General features: G+C 48.1%; 1 protein-coding gene across 1 annotated transcript in view; it reads right to left on the reverse strand.

Annotated features, from left to right (window-relative positions):
• LOC139553625 (ryanodine receptor 3-like) overlaps positions 1–26,771 on the reverse strand; it is a 176,288-nt gene that overhangs the window by 77,569 nt on the left and 71,948 nt on the right. Inside the window, exons 4-16 of the mRNA XM_071366164.1 lie at positions 24,515–24,589; positions 24,214–24,292; positions 23,494–23,606; positions 22,331–22,430; positions 22,134–22,227; positions 20,574–20,648; positions 19,992–20,148; positions 19,079–19,243; positions 15,439–15,560; positions 5,573–5,753; positions 3,475–3,610; positions 1,812–1,907; positions 1,446–1,564 (exon numbers count right to left, since the gene is read on the reverse strand). Coding sequence (XP_071222265.1) covers positions 1,446–1,564; positions 1,812–1,907; positions 3,475–3,610; positions 5,573–5,753; positions 15,439–15,560; positions 19,079–19,243; positions 19,992–20,148; positions 20,574–20,648; positions 22,134–22,227; positions 22,331–22,430; positions 23,494–23,606; positions 24,214–24,292; positions 24,515–24,589 — 1,512 coding nt within the window. The remainder of the gene's footprint in view (positions 1–1,445; positions 1,565–1,811; positions 1,908–3,474; positions 3,611–5,572; positions 5,754–15,438; positions 15,561–19,078; positions 19,244–19,991; positions 20,149–20,573; positions 20,649–22,133; positions 22,228–22,330; positions 22,431–23,493; positions 23,607–24,213; positions 24,293–24,514; positions 24,590–26,771) is intronic.

Raw genomic sequence — 26,771 nt, forward strand, 5'->3', positions numbered from 1 at the left:
CTTTTTCATGTTGCTATTAGAGGGAGAACCTTTTTATGCAGCTATTAATGCAGCCAGCCATAATTACTGAGAGATGCTAATCAGGGTGAAACCATATCCAGTAATATAATTTTGATGCATGGGGGCCCAACCTGGCTTTACAAAGCAGAGGAATTAAATGGGCAAGGAACGGCAGCCAAGAGCGCCAGGCCAAGACCTGTGCTTTATTATCCGCCGCTTCATAAGGGGCCACAGCCAAATGATACATCGACTGTGATTTATGACAAAGGAGATGACAGCCCACTGGAGAGCAGGTTGACGTTTATTGTCATGAATCTTGCCTTGGAGGCAGAACTGAGTGGTTTTCACTAGATGGGCCAGCTGCAAAGTCAAAATTGGCTATATTGTAAAAATGTATGAAAGCCAAAATTTGCTTAATTTAATGGTGGACTATGCAGAAATCGCTCTGCCATTTTCTGGTTGCTAAAATTCTAATAGTTTTTCCTAATTTCAGTTTATGTGACAAAACAAGCAAGTATAGTGTAGAGAATCATTGTACCATCTAAACCGCTGTGAAATATATTTTCCATAACCAAAAATATTATATTTTCAGCTGTTTGAAGCTGGAGTACAAAACTGAAAGTAAAACACACAAAAACTAAACTTAATTACAGGAAGCATAGAAATAGATAATAACAGATCAATCTACCACTTCTTAGACTTGCTTTCAATGAGAATGACAGATCTATAATGCACATTTCTATGTGAATTTGGTTGGGTTGTCAAAACAGTTTGCAGATTTCAAATCAAATCAAACTTTATTTGTCACATGCATGTGTAGACAGCATGTGTAGACCTTACCGTGAAATGCTTACTTACAAGCCCTTAACCAACAGTGCAGTTCAAAAAAGAGTTAAGAAAATATTTACCAAATAAACTAAAGTAAAAAATAAGAAAAAGTAACACAATAAAATAACAATAACGAGGCTATATACAGGGGGTACCGGTACCGAGTCAATGTGCGGGCGTACAGGTTAGATTTAAGGTTAGGGTTAGCCATTAGGTTTAACAGCATGGTTAAGGTTAGGGTTAGGTTTCAAATCTGATTTTAATACTTTGTGGCTGTGCCAGTTAGTGACCACTCTGCAGAGCTGCCTCCAGGACAAGATTCATGACAATAAATGGCAACCTGCCGCTGGAGATCTAATTTCAATGCAAACATATTGATCTCTATACATATAACAACCAAATGCCCAGCCCCAACAAGAACTCATCAACTCTCTGCAGCCCTGTCAGCACTGGGTGTACTAATAAAACGCAGGCTCATGAGTGAATTACTGTGCTTTATAAGTAACTGTGGTCAAGCTGTTGGGATGGACAAATGGTATCAAAATAACAAACAATGTCGGTACATCCACTTGATCATGGTGATATTTGATACAGCTCCTCCTCCTGTTTCAGCTCACCTTGTGGTTGCGTCCATGTTTGTAGAGCAGGGAGATGATGGACTTGATGTGTCCTCTCTGGATGATATTTAAAGCCTCCGGGCTCTCAGTTAGAATGCAGTGGAGAACCTCCAGTATGCCTGCCGTGGCCACAGAGAACAAGGGAACAAGACACGAAAGGACGTTCCTTAAACGCATGTTTCTGGGTATGACGATACATAGTAAAGCATAACTAAACCCATTCAGGACTCTAAACACCAGGTCTGGGGTTTACAGCAGCGTAATCCAACTACACATCACCTTTTGAACCCTGTCCAGTCAGCATGCAGCCGAAGGAACGGTAGGTCAACGACAAACAGAGCTTTAAACATGTCATCATCATGGTACCTGAGGAGGACTCGAGTCTCTCCAGCTTGCTGACCAGCCAGTCCAGGTTGTTGGAGAACTGGGTGCAGTTGTTCCTGTTGCCTCGGATCAGCGCCGCTACAGGACACATGAACAAGGTCAAAGGTCAAGGGGAGGAGACACATTCCTACACAGTTGGCTAGTTTGAAGAGGATAATGCAAATTGCTGATCTTTGACCTACAGTACAGAAAACCTAGCAACTATAGAAAAACACTACCGAACATGACTGTACATCTTTCACAACAAATAATTAAACCCAAGGAGACATGTTACATAGTTATGAAGATGTCTTTGACCTACAGCCAACACCACTGCCAAAACCTACATCTTACACAACAACAACGTCACCCAAAACGCACACCTTAAACCACACTCCATGCCAAGGAAAGAGTAGTGTCCTTTTCCTAATCCTCATCCATATGAATTAAGCAGCAGAGTGCAGAGGGAGGGCGTGACATCGGGGGCACAGGAGAGTCGTCCAAGCCAAAAATGGCAGGGTCACCCAGCGCAGACAAACAGAGGAGAGGAAGCCTAGCTCCAAAATCCATTTAGCTGGAGCAGGTGCATGAAGGAAGGACTATGAGATGGGGGACGTGGTCTGCACACTAATGCTCCCCAAGAGGAGAAAGCACCATGTAAACACGCTGTGAAGGACACACTCAGAGGGGAACAGAAGGGCTTAGACATTGACACAGACACTAGAGCTGGGAAGCTTCTGAGACAAAGAAAGAGTTCTGCTACTGTGAGGGAATGGCTGTAATGTCCAACTGCCATGAACGGTTGGACTGGTCTGCGATTCTGGCAATTTTAGGGCTTAAGTAAGGACATGGATAACAGAGTGACCAAACAACAACCAAATACATTGGTGAGAAGGGATGGTGTGGTTCCTTATGGGTTAGAAAGCCAACTGGTGAGCATGGCACAGTCCAGGCTGGCTAGGAGTGTGTGTTGGACATGCAGTGTGCTGTGGGAGATGTACAGTCAGGAAGAAGCCCTGGAAGCACTTCTCACAGACCTGAAATCTGCATGCTATCCTTATCCACTCCCAGCCCCAGCACCCAACTTCACCCCCTGTGTGTGTGTGTGTGTGTGTGTGTGTGTGTGTGTGTGTGTGTGTGTGTGTGTGTGTGTGTGTGCTAGAGTGCATGTGTACTGAGGCATCCTTACAGACAGCAAACAGCAGTGTAAGTTAGGGAAACACCACCCCAGGGTGCCTAGAGGACCAGAAACAGCTCTGTAAATACCAGCTCAGCTAACCCAAATAATCCCAGCGCAGCAGTGAGACGCAGGCCTGTGGTTGGTAAGAGCAACGCTGGGATGGCCAGGGCTTTAGTGGCAGGCTACAATGACTCTGGTACCTGTGACTGATTACTGTGTGATCAGAGTTGATCATAGAGTTGTAATCAACATTGTGTGTGTGTGTGTGTGTGTGTGTGTGTGTGTGTGTGTGTGTGTGTGTGTGTGTGTGTGTGTGTGTGTGTGTGTGTGTGTGTGTGTGTGTGTGTGTGTGTGTGTGTGTGTGTGTGTGTGTGTTTGTCTTGGCCTACTGTGACTCTTTATGTCACTGTTACAGTATTGGTGTGATGACTTGTGTATAAGACTCTGTCCTTGGAGGACAATGAACTCTTCTAATGTCTATCTCACCCAGCAGCTCATAGAGCAGGTTGAGGATTTCCTTCCAGGAAGCCCCAGCCTCTGCCCCGGCACACTCCCCAAAGTGGGCTGCACTGTTGTACACGTTGAGACGGTCGATGCAGCAAGACACCAGAGTCAGCATGCCCTGAAACACAGTCACACCCATCATCACATGTCAGCTCCTAGGGTGCTTCCAAAATGGTGCCATTTTCCCTATATGGTCCAAGTCACATGACTTGGACTCGAGTGAGACTCGAGTCACAAATATGATGACTTGCAACTCGACTTTGACTTTAACACCAATGACTCGTGATTTAACTTGGACTTGAGCCTTTTGACTCGACCTGACTTGATACCCTCCCCAAACTGACTTGATACCCTCCCCAAGCCCAAATATTTAAAATGATGCTATTAAAAAAAGTGTGCAGCGCATCAACTCTTCATTTAACGGATTACAGTTTGAATAGGACAGCAGCCAATCAAATTGTGCCAGCTGAGAAAAAGCTGTGCGTGGCAGTGCAGAGGAACGTCGGCGGGTGAATTCAGATGGAGCCCTTGGAAAGATGATACCCAAAATTATTATTTTCGGATACAAAGACGACGCTGTATCAACAAAAATGGATTGCAACTTGCAAAACATGCGGGAACAAAATTACAGACGGAGGCGCAAAAATTTCCAACTTTGTTCGACATTTGAAGCTGCACAAAGAATGGTAAGTCGTGGCTAATATAGCCGACAGCTATATAATTTATAACTTTGCTAGTGTTAGTGTGGGCTAACATAACGTTAAATCAATGAGCCTCCACACAGTCAATCAGTGTGGGAACGTGATCATTGCACCCAAGATTGAGCTACAACTGGCTAGGCATTTGGTAGCCTAAATCCTGCCTGATGTTACTGCTGTTCCTAAAACCATTGACATACGTTAGCCTACTGTAACCACACAGAGAGAGTGTTTGCGTGTGTGTGTTAAGGTTGGGTGATTGTGTACAAGCCTACATCGCCCGAATGCGCCACATAGCGATCCTTGATAGTCGATCGCTATGGGGGGAGGGGGGGGGGGGGTCTTTCTCATGGCTACCCATGTATTTCCATGGAAATATAACGTTTATTTGGAAAGTAAGAAATATATAGATATTTTTAAAAGCATTCATGATTTGCATGAATGTAATATACTAACTTTTACTCTTGTTAAACATATGAAATGGTATTACATTTGGTGAAGAGCACATTATGACTTGTTTAGGACTCAAAACTCAAAGTTCAGGACTTGAGACTTGACTTGATACTTGTCGGTCTTGACTTGAGACTTGACTCGGACTTGCCTGTCTTGACTTGGGACTTGAGTGCTAAGACTTGAGACTTACTTGTGACTTGTAAAACAATGACTTGGTCCCACCTCTGCTGATCAGACATGCTAAGAGGTATGCAAGCCCAGTGAGAAAGGACATTGCAAGTTATTTATGTCAGCTGTCAATAATGAAACATGTACTTTATAACTTTTATAGAAAAGGGTAGTTTGGGGATGTTAATAAAATAATGGAGAAGTGTGTAGGCTAGGATATAGATGAGTTATAGCAGCATTCCAAGGGCAGGATCCATGGTAATACTAGTTATGTAAACATAACATAAACACAGCATACAGCTATTTTACATTCATTCAAGTTATCAACTTATTGCTTGAGGACATAGTGAACCACTGGGGGAAAATAAAATCCATAGCAGCGGCTTTTGTTTGAGTTAGGGAGAGTAGTTGACGTTGAGTAATTGACATTACAGGCACAAGGGAAGGAAGCTGACATTTTATAATTGATAAGAGAAATGTTGGGCCGAGAGGCTTATCAAAAGGCTCCACTGCATTGTTGTCACCAGAGAAAAACTCAGAGCAAAACTGCTGACAGTTAAAAAGCAATGCTCTGAAATACAATGCCCCATTGAAATACTATAGAATCTATTGATTTAGCCTTTAAAAACAGTGTATATTGCGAACATTGTGTCAATGCCCGGTCCCTGCAATAACCTGACTTTTGACTTTTATTGTCCTCTGCTGCCAACCAACCGCCATGCAGGATTGCGATGCAGCACTTCCTGTGTGGATGAACTCACTTCCTGTTTGAAGAGGTTCTGTCGGTTCTTGAGCGAGCGCAGCATGATCTGTTTCTCCTCGTGCTCCAGCTCAGCGTCAGGCAGCTGGAAGTAGGTGATGAGGTCGTAGAGAGTCTGGAGGACCTCCTCGATGGGCAGGGCTACTGATGCACGGTTCTTACCCCCCAGACAGTCTAGGTCTCTGGAACAGGAGAAGAGATTATCTTCATCAGATGACTATTTGAAAGTTCTCCATTTTTCAGCATCAAAACAACATAATATTATGAGAGCAGCTCATTTATATCACTATATCATTATATAATCAGAAGGTTTCATAATGATGCCATTAGATTTCATAACAACACCGAACTCCAGTATTGGAATTTGACTCAAGGAGTGACTGCCATAGTGAACATAATTTGTGCCTTGAGGTTCATCCATGCTGAAATTGTATTTCTGTGTGAGCCAAAAATAGTGCCTACTCTGTCACACAGAGTGGGAGGGTTGTGTGGAGAGGTACAGCTCACAAGAGGCGGTCTGGGTCTGGACAGTGGTGAAAACCAGTCAGCCATGTGTGACCGACTGACGTCACCGAGGGGGTTTGGGTTTGAGTCACAGTCACAGTCACAGGCCAGTTTAATACTTGATCTATCCATTGAGCTCTCTTCCATTCCATTGCGTGGCCTCATGGCATGAGATGTTTATTGTCCTGTTTGGCTAGGGACTGGGTCATTGAGCGAGGCAGGCAGCATGCTGTCTGGGGGCCGTGCTATCCATAGAGGACCCTTCTCACAGGCCATAAGCTTAACTGCTTCTGCTCATTCAAATCTACAGGGCTTTACGCAGACAGCATGAATATTACACTACAGTCAATGATTAGTTATATTTTGGTTGTGTGGTTTAGTAGTGGTGTAGCGGTGAAAATGGTTTAGCGGTGTAGTGGTGATAGTGGTGTAGCGGTGATAATGGTGTAGCGGTGTAGTGGTGATAGTGGTGTAGCGGTGATAGTGGTGTAGTGGTGAAAGTGGTGTAGCGGTGATAGTGGTGTAGCGGTGATAATGGTGTAGCGGTGTAGTGGTGATAGTGGTGTAGCGGTGATAATGGTGTAGCGGTGTAGTGGTGATAGTGGTGTAGCGGTGATAGTGGTGTAACGGTGATAGTGGTGTAGTGGTGATAATGGTGTAGCGGTGAAAGTGGTTTAGCGGTGATAGTGGTGCAGTGGTGATAGTGGTGATAGTTGTGCAGCGGTGTAGTGGTGATAGTGGTGTAGCGGTGATAATGGTGTAGCGGTGATAATGGTGTAGCGGTGATAAGGGTGTAGTGGTGATAGTTGTGTAGCGGTGATAGTGGTGTAGTGGTGATAATGGTGTAGCGGTGATAGTGGTGTAGTGGTGATAATGGTGTAGCGGTGATAGTGGTGTAGCGGTGATAATGGTGTAGTGGCGGTAGTTGTGTAGCGGTGATAGTGGTGTAGCGTTGTGGCGGTGATACTGGTGTAGTGGTGTAGCAGTGATACTGGTGTAGTGGTGATAGTGGTGTAGCGGTGATAGTGGTGTAGCGGTGATAGTGGTGTAGCGGTGATAATGGTGTAGCAGTGATAATGGTGTAGCGGTGTAGTGGTGATAGTGGTGATATTGGTGATAGTGGTGTAGCGGTGATAGTGGTGTAGCGGTGTAGAGGTGATAATGGTGTAGCGGTGTAGCAGTGATACTGGTGTAGTGGTGATAGTGGAGTAGCGGTATAGCGGTGTAGCGGTGTAGTAGTGATAGTGGTGTAGCGGTGATAGTGGTGTAGCGGTGATAGTGGTGTAGCGGTGATAGTGGCGTAGCGGTGATAGTAGTGTAGCGGTGATAATGGTGTAGCGGTGTAGTGGTGATAGTGGTGATATTGGTGATAGTGGTGTAGCGGTGATAGTGGTGTAGCGGTGTAGAGGTGATAATGGTGTAGCGGTGATAGTGGTGTAGCGGTGATAGTGGTGTAGCGGTGATAATGGTGTAGCGGTGTAGTGGTGATAGTGGTGTAGCGGTGATATTGGTGATAGTGGTGTAGCGGTGATAGTGGTGTAGCGGTGATAATGGTGTAGCGGTGTAGTGGTGATAGTGGTGTAGCGGTGATAGTGGTGATAGTGGTGTAGCGGTGATAGTGGTGTAGCGGTGATAGTGGTGTAGCCGTGAAAGTGTTGTAGCGGGGATAGTGGCGTAGTGGTGTATCGGTGATAGTGGCATAGCGGTGATAGTGGTGTAGCGGTGTATCAGTGATAGTGGTGTAGCAGTGTATCGGTGATAGTCCTGTAGTGGTGTAGCGGTGATAGTGGTGTAGCGTGATAGTGGTGTAGCGGTGTATCGGTGATAGTGTTGTAGTGGTGTAGCGGTGATAGCTGCATCTGTCCTCGTGCTCCTAGACCTTAGTGTTGCCTTTGATACCATCGATCACCACATTCTTTTGGAGAGATTGGAAACCCAAATTGGTCTCCACGGAGTTCTGGCCTGGTTTAGATCTTATCTGTCGGAAAGATATCAGTTTGTCTCTATGAATGGTTTGTCCTCTGACAAATCAACTATCGGTGTTCCTCAAGGTTCCGTTTTAGGACCACTATTGTTTTCACTATATATTTTACCTCTTGGGGATGTCATTCGAAAACATAATGTTAACTTTCACTGCTATGCGGATGACACACAGCTGTACATTTCAATGAAACATGGTGAAGCCCCAAAATTGCCCTCGCTAGAAGCCTGTGTTTCAGACATAAGGAAGTGGATGGCTGACAACGTTCTACTTTTAAACTCGGACAAAACAGAGATGCTTGTTCTAGGTCCCAAGAAACAAAGAGATCTTCTGTTGAATCTGACAATTAATCTTGATGGTTGTAAAGTCGTCTCAAATAAAACTGAAGGACCTCGGCGTTACTCTGGACCGTGATCTCTCTTTTGACGAACATATCAAGACTGTTTCATGGACACCTTTTTTCCATTTACGTAACATTGCAAAAATCAGAAACTTTCTGTCCAAAAAAAATGCAGAAAAATTAATCCATGCTTTTGTTACTTCTAGGTTAGACTACTGCAATGCTCTACTTTCCGGCTACCCGGATAAAGCACTAAATAAACTTCAGTTAGTGCTAAATACGGCTGCTAGAATCCTGACTAGAACCAAAACATTTGATCATATTACTCCAGTGCTAGCCTCCCTACACTGGCTTCCTGTTAAGGCACGGGCTGATTTCAAGGTTTTACTGCTAACCTACAAAGCATTACATGGGCTTGCTCCTACCTATCTTTCAGATTTGGTCCTGCCGTACATACCTACACGTACGCTACGGTCACAAGACGCAGGCCTCCTAATTGTCCCTAGAATTTCTAAGCAAACAGCTGGAGGCAGGGCTTTCTCCTATAGATATCCATTTTTATGGAATGGTCTGCCTACCCATGTGAGAGACGCAGACTCGGTCTCAACTTTTAAGTCTTTACTGAAGACTCATCTCTTCAGTGGGTCATATGATTGAGTGTAGTCTGGCCCAGGAGTGTGAAGGTGAACGGAAAGGCTCTGGAGCAACGAACCGCCCTTGCTGTCTCTGCCTGGCCGGTTCCCCTCTCTCCACTGGGATTCTCTGCCTCTAACCCTATTACAAGGGCTGAGTCACTGGCTTACTGGTGCTCTTTCATGCCGTCCCTAGGAGGGGTGCGTCACTTGAGTGGGTTGAGTCACTGATGTGATCTTCCTGTCTGGGTTGGCCCCCCCCCCCCCTTGGGTTGTGCTGTGGCGGAGATCTTTGTGGGCTATACTCGGCCTTGTCTCAGGATGGTAAGTTGGTGGTTGAAGATATCCCTCTAGTGGTGTGGGGGCTGTGCTTTGGCAAAGTGGGTGGGGTTATATCCTTCCTGTTTGGCCCTGTCCGGGGGTATCATCAGATGGGGTCACAGTGTCTCCTGACCCCTCCTGTCTCAGCCTCCAGTATTTATGATGCAGTAGTTTATGTGTCGGGGGGCTAGGGTCAGTTTGTTATATCTGGAGTACTTCTCCTGTCTTATCCGGTGTCCTGTGTGAATTTAAGTATGCTCTCTCTAATTCTCTCTTTCTCTCTTTCTTTCTCTCTCTCGGAGGACCTGAGCCCTAGGACCATGCCTCAGGACTACCTGGCATGATGACTCCTTGCTGTCCCCAGTCCACCTGGCCGTGCTGCTGCTCCAGTTTCAACTGTTCTGCCTGCGGCTATGGAACACTGACCTGTTCACCGGATGTGCTACCTGTCCCAGACCTGCTGTTTTCAACTCTCTAGAGACCGCAGGAGCGGTAGAGATACTCTTAATGACCGGCTATGAAAAGCCAACTGACATTTACTCCTGAGGTGCTGACTTGCTGCACCCTCGACAACTACTGTGATTATTATTATTTGACCATGCTGGTCATTTATGAACATTTGAACATCTTGGCCATGTTCTGTTATAATCTCCACCCGGGCACAGCCAGAAGAGGACTGGCCACCCCTCATAGCCTGGCTCCTCTCTAGGTTTCTTCCTAGGTTTTGGCCTTTCTAGGGAGTTTTTCCTAGCCACCGTGCTTCTACACCTGCATTGCTTGCTGTTTGGGGTTTTAGGCTGGGTTTCTGTACAGCACTTTGAGATATCAGCTGATGTACGAAGGGCTATATAAATAAATTTGATTTGATTTGATAGTAGTGTAGCGGTGATATTAGGTGTAGCGGTGATATTAGGTGTAGCGGTGATATTAGGTGTAGCGGTGATATTAGGTGTAGCTGTGATATTAGATGTAGCGGTGATATTAGGTGTAGTGGTGATATTAGGTGTAGTGGTGATATTAGGTGTAGCGGTGATAGTGGTGTAGCGGTGATATTAGGTGTAGCGGTGATATTAGGTGTAGTGGTGATAGTGGTGTAGCGGTGATATTAGGTGTAGCGGTGAAATTAGGTGTAGCTGTCACGTTCCTGACCTGTTTTCTGTTGTTTTGTATGTGTGTGATGGTCAGGGCGTGAGTTTTGGGTGGGCATTCTATGTTGTGTGTTTCTATGTTGGTTTAGGGTTGCCTGGTATGGCTCTTAATTAGAGGCAGGTGTTTTGCGTTCCTCTAATTAAGAGTCATATTTAGGTAGGTTGTTTCACTGTGTTCGTTGTGGGTGGTTGTTACCTGTCTCTGTGTTTGTGTTCTGCACCAGATAGGTCTGTATCGGTTTTGCACGTTTGTTATTTTGTAAGTTGTTTGTAGTGTTCACTTGTTCTTATAATTAAACATGTTGAGCACTGGCTACGCTGCATTTTGGTCCTCTCCTTCACCCCAGGAAGAAAACCTTTACAGAACCACCCACCAAACCAGGACCAAGCAGCGTAGCAACAGGGAGCAGCAGCGGCCCAGTACACAGGACTACTGGACACAGGAGGAATGGTCTTGGGAGATCATGGACGGAAAAGGACCCTGGGGAAGGGTTGGAGAGAATCGCCGCTCTCGGGAGGTGAAGGAGGCAGCCACAGCCCAGGAGCGGTGGATTGAGGAGGCAGCACGTAAGAGAGGCTGGAAGCCCGAGAGGCTCACCCAAAAATGTATTGGGAGGGGGCTAAAGGGGAGTGTGGCGAAGCCGGGTTGGATACCTGAGCCAACTCCCCGGGCTTGCCGTGGAGTGAGAGAGCGTCGTACTGGTCAGACACCGTGTTATGCGGTAAAGCGCACGGTGTCCCCAGTACGCGTGCTTAGCCCAGTGCGGGCTATTCCACCTTGCCGCACTGGGAGGGCTAGGTTGGGCATCGAGCCGAGTGCCATGAAGCCGGCCCAACGTATCTGGTCTCCAGTACGTCTCCTCGGGCCGGCGTACATGGCACCAGCCTTACAGGTGGTGTCCCCGGTTCGCCTGCATAGCCCAGTGCGGGCTATTCCACCTCGCCGCACTGGCAGGGCTACGGGGACCATTCAACCTGGTAAGGTTGGGGAGGCTCGGTGCTCAAGAGCACGTGTCCTCCTTCACGGTCCGGTATATCCGGCGCCACCTTCCCACCCCAGCTCAGTACCACCAGTGCCTACACCACGCACCAGGCTTCCAGTGCATCTCCAGAGCCCTGTTCCTCCTCCACGCACTCTCCCTATGGTGCGTGTCTCCAGCCCAGTGCCTCCAGTTCCGGCACCACGCACCAAGCCTCCTGTGCGTCTCCAGAGCCCTGTACGCACTGTTCCTTCTCCCCGCACTCGCCCTGAGGTGCGTGCCCTCAGCCCGGTACCTCCAGTTCCGGTACCACGCACCAGGCCTACAGTGCGTCTCAGCCGCGCCAGAGTCTCGCCGTCTGCCCAGCGGCGCCTGAACTGCCCGTCTGCCCAGCGGCGCCTGAACTGCCCGTCTGCCCAGCGGCGCCTGAACTGCCCGTCTGCCCAGCGGCGCCTGAACTGCCCGTCTGCCCAGCGGCGTCTGAACTGCCCGTCTGCCCTACGCCGTCTGAACTGTCCGTCTGCCATGAGCCTGCAAAGCCGCCCGTCTGCCATGAGCCTGCAAAGCCGCCCGTCTGCCATGAGCCTACAGAGCCGTCCGCCAGACAGGAGCCGCTAGAGCCGTCCGCCAGACAGGAGCCGCCAGAGCCTTCCGCCAGACCGGATCAGCCAGAGCCTTCCGCCAGACCGGATCAGCCAGAGCCTTCCGCCAGACCGGATCAGCCAGAGCCTTCCGCCAGACCGGATCAGCCAGAGCCTTCCGCCAGACCGGATCAGCCAGAGCCTTCCGTCAGCCCGGACCTGCCAGAGTCCCTCAGCCCGGACCTGCCAGAGTCCCTCAGCCCGGACCTGCCAGAGTCCCTCAGCCCGGACCTGCCAGAGTCCCTCAGCCAGGACCTGCCAGAGTCCCTCAGCCAGGACCTGCCAGAGTCCCTCAGCCAGGACCTGCCAGAGTTCCTCAGCCAGGACCTGCCGCCCCTTATCCCGGTGCTGCCCCTTATCCCGGTGCTGCCCCTTATCCCGGTGCTGCCCCTTCATTTAGGTGGTTTTAGTTGGAGGGTGGTCATTGGGAGGGGGATACAGAAGCGGGGAGTGACTATGGTGGTGTGGGGACAGCGTCCGGAGCCTGAGCCACCACCGTGGTCAGATGCCCACCCAGACCCTCCTCTGGACTTTGTGCTGGTGCGCCCGGCGTTCGCACCTTGAGGGGGGGGTTCTGTCACGTTCCTGACCTGTTTTCTGTTGTTTTGTATGTGTGTGATGGTCAGGGCGTGAGTTTTGGGTGGGCATTCTATGTTGTGTGTTTCTATGTTGGTTTAGGGTTGCCTGGTATGGCTCTTAATTAGAGGCAGGTGTTTTGCGTTCCTCTAATTAAGAGTCATATTTAGGTAGGTTGTTTCACTGTGTTCGTTGTGGGTGGTTGTTACCTGTCTCTGTGTTTGTGTTCTGCACCAGATAGGTCTGTATCGGTTTTGCACGTTTGTTATTTTGTAAGTTGTTTGTAGTGTTCACTTGTTCTTATAATTAAACATGTTGAGCACTGGCTACGCTGCATTTTGGTCCTCTCCTTCACCCCAGGAAGAAAACCTTTACAGTAGCGATGATAGTGGTGTAGCGGTGATATTAGGTGTAGCGGTGATATTAGGCGTAGTGGTGTAGCGGTGATATTAGGTGTAGCGGTGATATTAGGTGTAGCGGTGATAGTAATGTAGCGGTGATATTAGGTGTAGCGGTGATATTAGGTGGATCGGTGATAGTGGGGTTAGCGGTTATTTTAGGTGTAGCGGTGATAGTGGTGTAGCGGTGGTATTAGGTGTAGCGGTGATAGTGGTGTAGCGGTGATATTAGTGTAGCGGTGATATTAGGTGTAGCGGTGATATTAGGTGTAGCGGTGATATTAGATGTAGCGGTGATATTAGGTGTAGTGGTGATATTAGGTGTAGTGGTGATAGTGGTGTAGCGGTGATATTAGGTGTAGTGGTGATAGTGGTGTAGTGGTGATAGTGGTGTAGCGGTGATAGTGGTGTAGCGGTGATATTAGGTGTAGCGGTGATATTAGGTGTAGTGGTGATAGTGGTGTAGCGGTGATATTAGGTGTAGTGGTGATAGTGGTGTAGCGGTGCTATTAGGTGTAGTGGTGATAGTGGTGTAGTGGTGATATTAGGTGTAGTGGTGATAGTGGTGTAGCGGTGATATTAGGTGTAGCGGTGAAATTAGGTGTAGCGATGATAGTGGTGTAGCGGTGATATTAGGTGTAGCGGTGATATTAGGCGTAGTGGTGTAGCGGTGATATTAGGTGTAGCGGTGATATTAGGTGTAGCGGTGATAGTAATGTAGCGGTGATATTAGGTGTAGCGGTGATATTAGGTGTAGTGGTGATAGTGGTGTAGTGGTGATAGTGGTGTAGCAGTGATAGTGGTGTAGCGGTGATATTAGGTGTAGCGGTGATATTAGGTGTAGTCGGTGATAGTGGTGTTAGCGGTGATATTAGGTGTAGCGGTGAAATTAGGTGTAGCGATGATAGTAGGTGTAGCGGTGATATTAGGTGTAGCGGTGATAGTAGTGTAGCGGCGATAGTGGTGTAGCGGTGATATTAGGTGTAGCGGTGATATTAGGTGTAGCGGTGATAGTAATGTAGCGGTGATATTAGGTGTAGCGGTGATATTAGGTGGATCGGTGATAGTGGGGTTAGCGGTTATTTTAGGTGTAGCGGTGATAGTGGTGTAGCGGTGATATTAGGTGTAGCGGTGATATTAGATGTAGCGGTGATATTAGGTGTAGCGGTGATATTAGGTGTAGTGGTGATAGTAGTGTAGCGGTGATAGTGGTGTAGCGGTGATATTAGGTGTAGTGGTGATAGTGGTGTAGCGGTGATAGTGGTGTAGCGGTGATATTAGGTGTAGTGGTGATAGTGGTGTAGCGGTGATATTAGGTGTAGTGGTGATAGTGGTGTAGCGGTGCTATTAGGTGTAGTGGTGATAGTGGTGTAGCGGTGATATTAGGTGTAGTGGTGATAGTGGTGTAGCAGTGATAGTGGTGTAGCGGTGATATTAGGTGTAGCGGTGATAGTGGTGTAGCGGTGATATTAGGTGTAGCTGTGATAATAGGTGTAGCGGTGATATTAGGTGTAGCGATGATATTAGGTGTAGCGGTGATAGTGGTGTAGCGGTGATATTAGGTGTAGCGGTGATATTAGGTGTAGTGGTGATAGTGGTGTAGCGGTGATATTAGGTGTAGCGGTGATATTAGGTGTAGCGGTGATAGTGGTGTAGCGGTGATATTAGGTGTAGCGGTGATATTAGGTGTAGCGGTGATAGTGGGGTTAGCGGTTATTTTAGGTGTAGCGGTGTAATTAGGTGTAGTGGTGATATTAGGTGTAGCGGTGATAGTGGTGTAGCGGTGATATTAGGTGTAGCGGTGATATTAGGTGTAGTGGTGATAGTGGTCTAGCGGTGATAGTGGTGTAGCGGTGATATTAGGTGTAGCGGTGATATTAGGTGTAGTGGTGATAGTGGTGTAGCGGTGATATTAGGTGTAGTGGTGATAGTGGTGTAGCGGTGATATTAGGTGTAGTGGTGATAGTGGTGTAGCGGTGCTAGTGGTGTAGTGATGATATTAGGTGTAGCGATGATAGTGGTGTAGCGGTGATAGTGGTGTAGCGGTGATATTAGGTGTAGCGGTGATAGTGGTGTAGCGGTGATATTAGGTGTAGCGGTGATATTAGGTGTAGCGGTGAAATTAGGTATAGCGGTGATATTAGGTGTAGCGGTGATATTAGGTGTAGCGGTGATAGTGGTGTAGCGGTGATATTAGGTGTAGCGGTGATATTAGGTATAGCGGTGATATTAGGTATAGCGGTGATATTAGGTGTAGTGGTGATATTAGGTGTAGCGGTGATATTAGGTGTAGCGGTGATAGTGGTGTAGCGGTGATATTAGGTGTAGCGGTGATAGTGGTGCTACCTGATGAAGTGACTGAAGAGGCAGGTGGTGTTTCGGATGATGCGAGCAGCACGGGACTCTTCGTGCTGACACCGCTGCAAGGTCAGCCCATCATCCATATGACCCTCAGAGTGGAGGAAAGCCTGGGAGAGAGAGAGAGAGAGAGAGAGAGAGAGAGAGAGAGAGAGAGAGAGAGAGAGAGAGAGAGAGAGAGAGAGAGAGAGAGAGAGAGAGAGAGAGAGAGAGAGAGAGAGAGAGAGAGAGAGAGAGAGAGAGAGAGAGAGAGAGAGAGAGACAGAGATGGATAGAGACAGAGACAGAGACAGAGACAGAGATAGAGACAGAGATAGAGACAGAGACAGAGACAGAGACAGAGACAGAGACAGAGACAGAGACAGAGAGAGAAGGAGGGGTTAGGGGAGGGAGAGATAGAGAGTGGGGAGAGACAGAGAAAGAGAGAGAAAGGGGGGTAGGTAAGGGAGGGAGAGAGAGGGGGATAGAGAGAGAGAGAGAGAGAGAGAGAGGGAGCAATTTCCAGACATTAGCAGAGATGAGCATGGCTTGGCTGTAACGTAGGTGCTGCTGACACTACAGGCTATTAGGGTCTGTATCTGTGGAGTCCAGGGACTGTCAGATACACTCCCCTCACATCTCATTCATTTCAGCCACAGGGTTTGATTTAGTCACAGGAAAAGCACTATCAGTGTAAAACACTTATCTCAAACCTATCAACTTGTCACGCCCTGGCCTTAGTTATCTTTGTTTTCTTTATTATTTTAGTTAGGTCAGGGTGTGACATGGGGGATGTTTGTGTGTTTTTGTCTCGTCTAGGGTGTTTGTATTGTCTAGGGGGTGTTTGTAGAGTTCATGGGGTTGTGTTCATTGTAGGTGTTTATGTAAGTCTATGGTTGCCTAGATTGGTTCTCAATTAGAGACAGCTGTCTATCGTTGTCTCTGATTGTGTAGGGAGCCATATTTAGGCAGCCATAGTCATTAGGTAGGTTGTGGGTGATTGTCTATGTGTAAGTTGCCAGTGTCTGCACTTATTGTTTGTATAGCTTCACGTTCGTCTGTTTGTTGTTTTGATTAGTTTGTATAGTGTTCATTTCGTTTTCGTCTTCATTAAAGAAGTATGTATTGTTATCACGCTGTGCCTTGGTCCTCCTCACTTAAATGTTACGACGAACGTGACAGAATCACGCACCACACTCGGACCAAGCAGCGTGGTAAGCGGCAGCAGCAGCAGGAGCAGCGATCGCAGGACTTATGGAATTGGGAGGAAATTCTGGACAGCGGAGGACCCCTCGTGAAGAGCTGGAGGCAGCTAAAGCCGAGAGGCGGTGGTATGAGGAGGCAGCATGGAAGCGAGGCTGGAAGCCTGAGAGTCAGCCCCAAAAATTTATTGGGGGGGGGACTAAAAGGGAATGTGGCGAAGTCAGGTAGGAGACCTGCGCCAACTCCCCGTGCTTACCGTGGAGAGCGAGAGTACGGGCAGACACTGTGTTATGCGGAAGAGCGCACGGTGTCTCCTGTACGTGTGCTTAGCCCGGTGCGGTACATTCCAGCTCCACGTATCGGCCGGGCTAGAGTGGGCATCGAGCCAGGTGCCATGAAGCCGGCTCAACGTATCTGGCCTCCAGTACGTCTCCTCGGGCCGGTGTACATGGCACCAGCCTTACGCATGGTGTCCCCGGTTCGCCAGCACAGCCCAGTGCGGGCTATTCCACCTCGCCGCATTGGCCTGGCTACGGGGAGCATTAAACCAGGTAAGGTTGGGCAGGCTCGGTGCTTAAGAGCTCCTGTACGCCTTCACGGTTCGGTATATCCGGCGCCACCTCCTCGCCCCAGCCCAGTACCACCAGTGCCTACACCACGCACCAGGCTTCCAGTGCGTCTCCAGAGCCCTGTTCCTCCTCCACGCACTCACCCTGTGGTGCGTGTCTCCAGCCCGGTACCACCAGTTCCGGCACCACGCACCAAGCCTCCTGTGCGTCTCCAGAGCCCTGTGCGCCCTGTTGCTGCTCCCCGCACTAGCCTTGAGGTGCGTGTCCATAGCCCGGTACCACCAGTTCCGGCACCACGCACCAGGCCTACTGTGCGCCTCAGTCGGCCAGAGTCTGCCGTCTGCCCAGCGCCGTCTGCCCAGCGCCGTTTGAGCTGCCTGCCTGCCCAGCGTCATCTGAGCTGCCCGTCTGCCCAGCGCCATCTGAGCTGCCCGTCTGCCCAGCGCCATCTGAGCTGCCCGTCTGCCCAGCGCCATCTGAGCTGCCCGTCTGCCCAGCGCCATCTGAGCTGCCTGCCTGCCCAGCGCCATCTGAGCCGTCCGTCTGTCCCGAGCCGTCAGAGCCGCCCGTCTGTCCCGAGCCGTCAGAGCCGCCCGTCAGTCAGGAGCCGCCAGAGCCGCCCGCCAGTCAGGAGCTGCCAGAGCCGCCCACCAGTCAGGAGCCGCCCGCCAGTCAGGAGCCGCCCGCCAGTCAGGAGCCGCCCGTCAGTCAGGAGCCGCCCGCCAGTCCGGAGCCGCCCGCCAGTCAGGAGCCGCCCTCCAGTCAGGAGCCGCCCTCCAGTCAGGAGCCGCCCTCCAGTCAGGAGCCGCCCTCCAGTCGTGAGCCGCCCTCCAGTCGTGAGCCGCCCTCTAGTCATGAGCTGCCCTCCAGTCATGAGCTGCCCCTCAGTCCGGAGCTGCCCCTCAGTCCGGAGCTGCCCCTCAGTCCGGAGCTGCCCCTCAGTCCGGAGCTGCCCCTCAGTCCGGAGTTGCCCCTCAGTCCGGAGCTCCCACTCAGTCCGGAGCTGCCCCTCCGTCCAGTGGCGCCCTCTACGATGGTCTTCAGTCCGGGACTCGCTGCAAGGGTCCTCGTTCCTGGGAGGCCACCTAAGCGGGTATTGACTATGGTGGAGTGGGGTCCACGTCCCGCACCCGAGCCACCGCCGTAGGAAGTCCCACCCGGACCCTCCCCTTCTGTGTCAGGTTTTGCGGCCAGAGTCCGCACCTTTGGGGGGGGGGGGGTACTGTCACGCCCTGGCCTTAGTTATCTTTGTTTTCTTTATTATTTTAGTTAGGTCAGGGTGTGACATGGGGGATGTTTGTGTGTTTTTGTAGATTTCATGGGGTTGTGTTCATTGTAGGTGTTTATGTAAGTCTATGGTTGCCTAGATTAGTTCTCAATTAGAGACAGCTGTCTATCGTTGTCTCTGATTGGGAGCCATATTTAGGCAGCCATAGTCATTAGGTAGGTTGTGGGTGATTATCTATGTGTAAGTTGCCAGTGTCTGCACTTATTGTTTGTATAGCTTCACGTTTGTTGTTTTGATTAGTTTGTATAGTGTTCGTTTCGTTTTCGTCTTCAAAAGAAGAAGAAGTATGTATTGTTATCACGCTGCGCCTTGGTCCTCCTCACTTAAATGTTACGACGAACGTGACACAACTAGAAAATCAGCAAGAGAATTCTCATCTGCTTTAGGAATTTTCTAATGATATTTATTGCATGTGCTACTTTCTGGTCAATTGTTTTTTCAATGGGATTATTTTTATCACTGCTAGTGGAATAGTCACACCATAACAGTTCTCACTTGAAAGTCAGTTAATTCATCCAAGTAGAGATTTTAAAAAGTCCTGGCTGTATCATAAACAGCTGACAAATAAAGCAGTTTATTGGTGTCTCACCCGTCTCTTGAGAGGGCCCAGGCGAGATGATTTTACATCAGGCGCCTGGTAGGACAGCCAGAGTCCTGTAGCCACATGCATGACGAAGCAGATTGAGTCCCCATACTTAATCTCTGCCATCCCCATGCCCTCGATGTCCCGCTTTGGACTCGACTCCAGCTTTTCCTAGAGGGAAGGAAGAATCCAAAACAAGATCAAGACGTCACACAAAGTCTCCAAGCCAGGCTTCAAAACGTTATACAGTTTTATTCAAATCACATGTTATTATGCTAAGCAGCAGGTGTTGAGAGACCTTGATCTAAGACAAGCCATTTAAAGATGATGACAGATCTGGATCAGGCTGGTCAAGGACTGAAGGAGCACTGACAGCTTTCCATAATACAACTTCTAATTACACACTCTATGACGGCTAGCCCAATAGATATCACTGAGCAACAAAGGATGGCCGCAGGCAAGCCCTCATGCATCCCTATGCATTTGTTCCCCCATTAAGAACAGACACAATGGATAATATATAGTGTATTAAACCTATGATAAACTGCCGCAGTGAAATGGTGGATTACACCATGCTATTGATCCACAGTGAAGAGGTCACTAATTGCGAAGATCACGTCTGAAAGCACCATTACCAAGAATAGACTTAAATACCCTAGTCCAGAATGGTATGGTGCCGCAGGTCCATACATTTATAGAGAGCAACTTCAGCTAAATGAACCTTTATGGCATGGCTTTAATGTGCTTAATAACTCAAAGAGAGTGCGTGCAATTCATTTGAAAGTCTTTAGAATTGTTCCTAGGACTGTCATATCCTTCCAGTAGCTCTCTGTAAGTGAGTGTGCGGCTAAGTCCTTGACTGTGATGGAAAGGCAAAGTTTGAGAAGTGTGTGTGTGTGAGCTGGTCCTGCACTCTGACCTTGGAGGCTCTAAAGCAGAAGGCAGTGGAGGATGTGTCAGACTTCTCCCGGTCCTGCAGCACCACCCCCCTCTCCTCCGTCAGGGACAGGTAGTGCCCCGTGGTGAGGTGGCGGAGACGGAAGGGCTGGCCCCAGGGAATGTGACTCCCGCTCCAGCTGTCCAGGGGCACACACACACATACACACACATACACACACACAGAATTATATCAACAACAAAAACTACTAATTAGGCACTTATAGTAATATAAGTTACAGTAATATTCTTATGACTAGACATTAACCAGTTTCTCAAATCAAAACAAAATAGCAGATGACACATGGATGACACATTCCAGATCTGAAAGTGCAGGAGAGGAAAGGAATCTTTGAAAGACTACAAATAGTTGGGGTCAAAAAGTTGAAATGACTCAAAGCATCTTGAAATATCAAGGTGAATCAGAGCAGAGGGAGGGAGGAAGAGAGAGAGGGAGGGAGGAAGAGAGAGAAAGAAAGAGATGGACAGATCAGAGGGAGAGAGGGAGGGAGAGACAGAACACATATAGAGAGAAGACGGAGAGGATAAAAAGAGCTGAACTCACCTGATTCTCAGAGGCTCCAGCCTCCACAGAGACCTGGCCTTGGCTCCTGCATTCCCCGTCTCATAGTTCACTATCCTGTGGACACGAGAGGAGCATGAGGTTGACATGTCTGGATCTCTGCAATGTTTTATTAAAACTGCCACAGGCTCATAATGGTCCTAAAGTCATGTTTTATGACTTTAGCAGGATACCATCTCTGACTGCTTTATTCCCTACAGTCATAGTGATATCAGCTCACAGGAGGTAATACTCAGACTGGGACCTCAGATGAACCAACAGAGCACATCTTTCATCGAGGCCACCCACATAACCAACAGAGACTGAGAGCAACACTGTCTATCACTGATATGGGTGACTGGCTCCAAAGATAAAAGGAATCTTTCATAGCCCTTGGTGACAGTTAGGACTAGGTTTGATGGACCTCCTGAAATTTTGCGTCTTTAAAAAAATGCTTCCTCTATTCAATTTCAAGGACATGACTAAAGGCAAAGTCAAAACTGGCAACCAATATGTAATCCTCAGTGAATTATTGCCCCACACACACCGTCCTAAAAATAGACTGTTTGACTGGGAGGAAGATGAAGGGTCATCTCACACGTCTTCGGTGACTGGCTATGTTAACGTTGCTGTGAGCTTCTGCTACTGTTGTCTCAACCCACTTCAGGCCTTGTGTGCCATATCCCTCTGCTACCTTGCTGGCAGGCAGCGCTAGCGCTGTGCGACTATCGATAGCAGGGCGGCCATTTTTCCTGCTCCTGAGACCCAGTGTCAGACTGAGTAGTGACACCAACCTGTTGGACCCACAGGGAATTCAAAACAAACAGTCAGCCAGGTCCACCAAGTTTGATTTTAGGCCCCTTTCACAAAAGACAAAGGAAAAAACTAATTCCTTAAAGAGCCACTTAACAAGCCAAATGGCACAAGTGTTTTTCTGTTGCTCATCAGAAAAGGTTGATCTCAGTCTTGGAGGTGTGTTTCCTGACCGATTCCACGTTTGGTTAATGATGTTTATTTCCCATGAGACACAGTAGACACGGACACATATTTATTTCACTTCCTCATAATCCCCAGAAAGAATCTAAGATCATTTTGAAGTTTTTCCAAGGATGTTTCAGTTGGGCAATTTTACATCAAACTAAGGTGTTTAGTGGGGTATTTCTCAAGTTTAAAAAAATGTGACGTGTCTTATGTAAACAGTCGGAGCTGCTTGAGCAGGTCTGTCGCACTGTATATGCTATTGGATAGAGAGCAATCACCACAGCTTGTCACCCCATTTTAGTGGACAAACGGACATCGTCTAATCAAACCCCAACCTTCATTTACCCGTTGTGATGCAAGGATGTGCCAAACTCCGTTTTAAACAAGACTGACTTGATGACCAAAATTATCCTATTTAGACTTTGTGGTAAGTTTTGACACCAGAATAACTGTTTGACTCATATCGATGCCACATAGGCCGTTTTTCAAAGGGATTAGCTGCTTTTTAAAGGCAGCCGCTCTTTAACTCCTGAAGACTCATCGCGTTTAGTCTTACAGCTGTTTCCCAGTTGTGTGACTTACCTCTGTTGCTCATCACTCTGGTCGGAACCTGGGATGGTCAGAACTTCATCATGACCGTGGAACAGACGCAACACATGGCCACCCAGCAGATAACCTATTGGAGGATGGATTAACAGCACCTTTAATTGATACCCATACATTTCAAACAACATTATAAGCCAGTTTAGCAGTGAAACTAAACTAACAGTTGGACATACCCTCCTCCACGTTGCTGCCTGAGCAGGTGGGGTGGACATTCCACAGAGTCTGCATGAAGGATGCGTCCACCTGGATGTTGCCATTGGAGATGGACAGGTGCTGGTGGGGACAGAGAAACATTATGTTACACACACCATCAATAACTACATTACGGGACATAAACTACCGTTGGCCTATACTGCAGGAGCCATGTCAAATACACAGTTTGATTCAAGGCATTGAGCCAGGCTACAACTCAGAGGTTTGTCCATGCATGCAAGCTATTGCTGCAGTAGATTTAGAATCATTCATCAACCTGGAGAGAAGCTGGCACTGGAGAGACAACAGCACTGTGAACTTGGGACTGCCAGTTTCTAGAGGGCTGTGTGTGTGGCTGTGTGTGTGTATGTGTGTGTGTGTCTGTGTGTGTGTGTGCGTGTATGTGTATGTGTGTGTGGGTTCAGGTGTGCATGTTGGCGTGTCCGTGCATGGGACATTTCTGCAGCAGATTGTCGCAGGGGAACTCTCCAGCCCTGGACCTGAAGGTGCTGTAGGCTTGGTTAGAGGGAGCGTCTTGCTGGTGACAGCAGCACAGAGAGGAGCTGTGGCAGTAACAGTCACATGAAAGTGGGCCCAGTAGCCCAGTGAAAGCTGCCGTATCCCTGCTTAATTCCCATAAACATGGGCTTGGCTGGGCTGGCTGTTGTTACACTCTCCCTGCATCATGCTGGAGATGTTTTCCAGGAACAGCATGCCACAAGGCCCTGAGGCCCACACAGTGGAATAACAGAGGGGTCTGGGAGATGGTCATAGATGGGCCTGATGAGGAACAGGGGAGCAGGGTTTGCCAGGCCACACAGTGTAGGAAAGGTGGGATAGGGAACAGAGCAAGATAGGGTATAGTAGGTATTCAGTTTGACAGTGCTGCTCTCTCCCTCCCAGCTCTCCGTACGTAGCCTTCTCCTGCTCTTTCTTAGCTTCCTGTCCCCAATATCTCGTCTTCTTTACTGGACAGAGGGAGCTGAGTGGGAGGGAGACACCTTCAGTCCGAGATCTACAATTCATGGCTCATCCTACTGGATTGAATGGCATAATGGTTCTGTGTAATGGGGCTGGAAACATTTAATAGCCTATCATATAAACTATTCTTAATAAGACGTTTATAGACTGAGGGAGTACTCACAAGGTATCGTTCTGATGACACGCTGACGAGGATGAGGTCATCACCGATGCGCACTTTCTCGCCCTCTGACCTCTGTTTGGAGGCAGGATGGATGGTCCACCAACAGGCTTCACCTGCAGGAACACAGAGAGACTGGTGGGGACACATGCCTGCACAATGTTGATTACAACTCTATGATCTACATACACAGGTGATTGAGACTCAGATTACAATGGTGAAAGCAACACACACACACACACACACACACACGCGCGCACGCACGCGAGCACAGCACAGCACAGACACAAATTAGATTTGACACACAAATGTATTCACACAAACACTAATATATGCCCACTCACACTCATCAACATGCAAGCACCATAGCAACCAGCTTTCCAATATGTGGACAGCCAAACCATCTTTTACATCTCTATGAGACAAATTAGCTGAGCCTCGACATCGTGACAAAGAGCACATCTAAGACATTTATTTCAGTCTGCTAGGAATGTTTTCAGAGATATCCTACGGAATAAATGACTTGACACAAAATCTCTGCAAAGGTGGTACATTTTTTACAGTATCCGAACCGAAAGTCCCTCTTTTCGTGCAGTGCTTAGGAGAATCTGAAATTAACACTGGGGCAGGTGAAATCCCATGAGTCAGTCCCAATCAGAATCGCAGCTAAGAGAGTGACTGTGTGATAGTGAGAGTAGAGACAGATAGAGCGGAAGGTTTTACCTGTTGAGTCCTCCTGCAGCCCCACATCAAAGGACAGCTTATCTGTCTGTGACCTTGATGTCTTTAAACAGGTCAGATACTGGAACGGATAGATAGACATCAAAACAACATAAAAGAGCTGATCAAAAGAGGCACACAACTCCGGTGTCACATTCAGAACTGGAACAAATGTCACTAGGACACGTGCAACACATTTTCAGATAAACTGTCGTAACTATGAAACAGTAACACATGGAGTAATGAGAAAACAATACATTTTCCTTGGGTAATGGATGAGTGAGTGCGTGTGGTGTACCCTCACCATAGCGCTGAAGGAGTGCCTCAGGAGAATAGCGTGTCCATACAGAAGTGTCCTGTGTCCACCCCCTTGGGCCGCCTGCGGAGACAGAACACCACCCATCACACACAAGACACACTGTCAGACAGAATGTCCCCTGTGGCCATTCGCTCTCTGTCCTTTTCTCTCTCTCTCTCTCCCTTTCTCTCTCTCTCCTTTTCTCTCTTTCTCTCATTCTCTCACTCTTCTCTCTCTCTCAATCTCCTCTCTCTCTTTATCTGCATCTATCTGCATCATAGTGGGAGAACCAAGACTCTGGCTCATGATGATGACCTCACACAAGGCAAGGGTGACCTCACACAAGGCAGGGGCCACAGACTGACCCAGCCTGCCCCTGTCAGCCTGTCCTCTCCTCTTGGACGACTGTCCTGCTGTCCACAACACAATACTGAAGGCATGCAGTCAGATGTGTCACTCAGGGGAGACGCCTGCTTCCTGTATCCATGGAGCAGAATACAGATCATCATCATCACATGACTACAGGTGAAGGGAATGGGAGGTGAGAGAGAGAGTGAGAGCTCTCTGCCTCTAATGAGTCAGTAACAGAGACTTTTTGTTACAGTAAGAAGGCTCTGGTTTGTGAGAGAGCTAGGAAGGAAAGACACAAACAGGTTCCACTCTGGTTCCACTCTGGTTCCACAGTGGTTTGAGGAGATGCATAGGGGTAAGAGTGATGTGACGTCATGGTCTTGGGCTCTGCTTGCAAACCTGTCCCTACTTTTTTCAGGCAACATTGTGTTACTCACCTTTCTTATGAGCCTCTATGGAGCAGTAAGATAAGAGAGAGTTACATTATTGAGAATGTGCTGTAAGTTACACAAAAATGTCTGTCCTATCCACAGTAAACTGTATATAGTCCTTGTCGGTCATTCACAGATGGTGACGTGCTGTGTAAGATCTTATTTGTAACGTACTTGATTTTGCATGCCAGTGTCTCTTAGTCCAAACAAACCGTGCAACATCTATCTACGCTGCTATTTGCTAAGACAATAGTCTCCAGTTCAATGCAGTTGCCATGGGTTATATAGACTGCAGCAGTACCAGCACCATGCCAGGCTGTTCTACTTCATGTGGGAGAGAGTCTAATAGGCATCAGGCATATCCAGCTGCATTCTCCCCAACACAACCTGAGAAAACTACACCAGCTCTTAACATTTCTTATCCTAACCTCACACCATCCAAAGCTCTGGCAGGTTCAGATTCCCCTGTCCCTAGTGTCCCTAGTGTCCCTGGTGTCCCTGGTGTCCCTACTGTCCTTACTGTCCCTAGTGTCCCTACTGTCGTGTCCCTGGCCCAGAAGGGGAAAGGCTGATCAAAATGGGGGGAAAACCGATTTCACCCACACAGCTGTTGCCGGGATATGACATGCTGACATCAATTGAAGAAGTGTGACCTTTAGCAGCACGTCACCCCACTGCGTTTACCCAGCAGCCACCAGGGGGACAGAGGCAGACTGGCACAAAGTGGCACTGAAATACTGCTGCACACGTCACCCTGCCAGAGGGTATAAGCCTCACCCTGCCTTACTCTGGGCACTTCAGTCACTGACTCTGATTGTTTGAACTTTGATCCAAAACCCTGTGAACAAAGTGATGAAATCACAAGTGTGTTCAGCATTCTATTTGGATGAGTTAGAACAGCCTCACTCCAAACTCAATTTGGGGTCACTTGCTGAAATGGTGCTAAATGGATGTTTGATAGCTGACTTAATGGTTTTCTGAGCATTGTGTTTTCACCGTTTACAAGATCTATGAGACTGATAACTCTCAAACAAACACAATATTAGTCCAAAATACCATTAATAAGACCCTATTCCACTTTGAGGAACCCCTGTATATAAGTTGAGACCAGCTGAATAAATGAATAAGTTCTTCCTTCTGTGAGTCGATACCCTCATTGTAGCTCATCAGCTCCACGACACTATTGATTCCTGAAACATAACATACAGCATTCAACTACCATTAGTGTTTCCTCCGTTGACATTTCAGAGCAGGAATAGAGGAATGGAGAGCTAAGGGTTATTGATTAAAGATACATGTGAGGAGAGAGAATTTACAGAGACGTAACATACTGTAGTGTTAAAACGTTTTATCCAGACCAGATCTGAATCAGTCTACACATCATTCCTTAGAGAGAGGATAGTCCATCAAGGAGAAACAGTGATTAGAGTACACTGTAGGATTACAATCGGACATAAATACTGGTTAACCCATGGCCTTCC

This window comes from Salvelinus alpinus, chromosome 25, assembly GCF_045679555.1.
Source record: "Salvelinus alpinus chromosome 25, SLU_Salpinus.1, whole genome shotgun sequence".
NCBI classification, from domain to species: domain Eukaryota; kingdom Metazoa; phylum Chordata; class Actinopteri; order Salmoniformes; family Salmonidae; genus Salvelinus; species Salvelinus alpinus.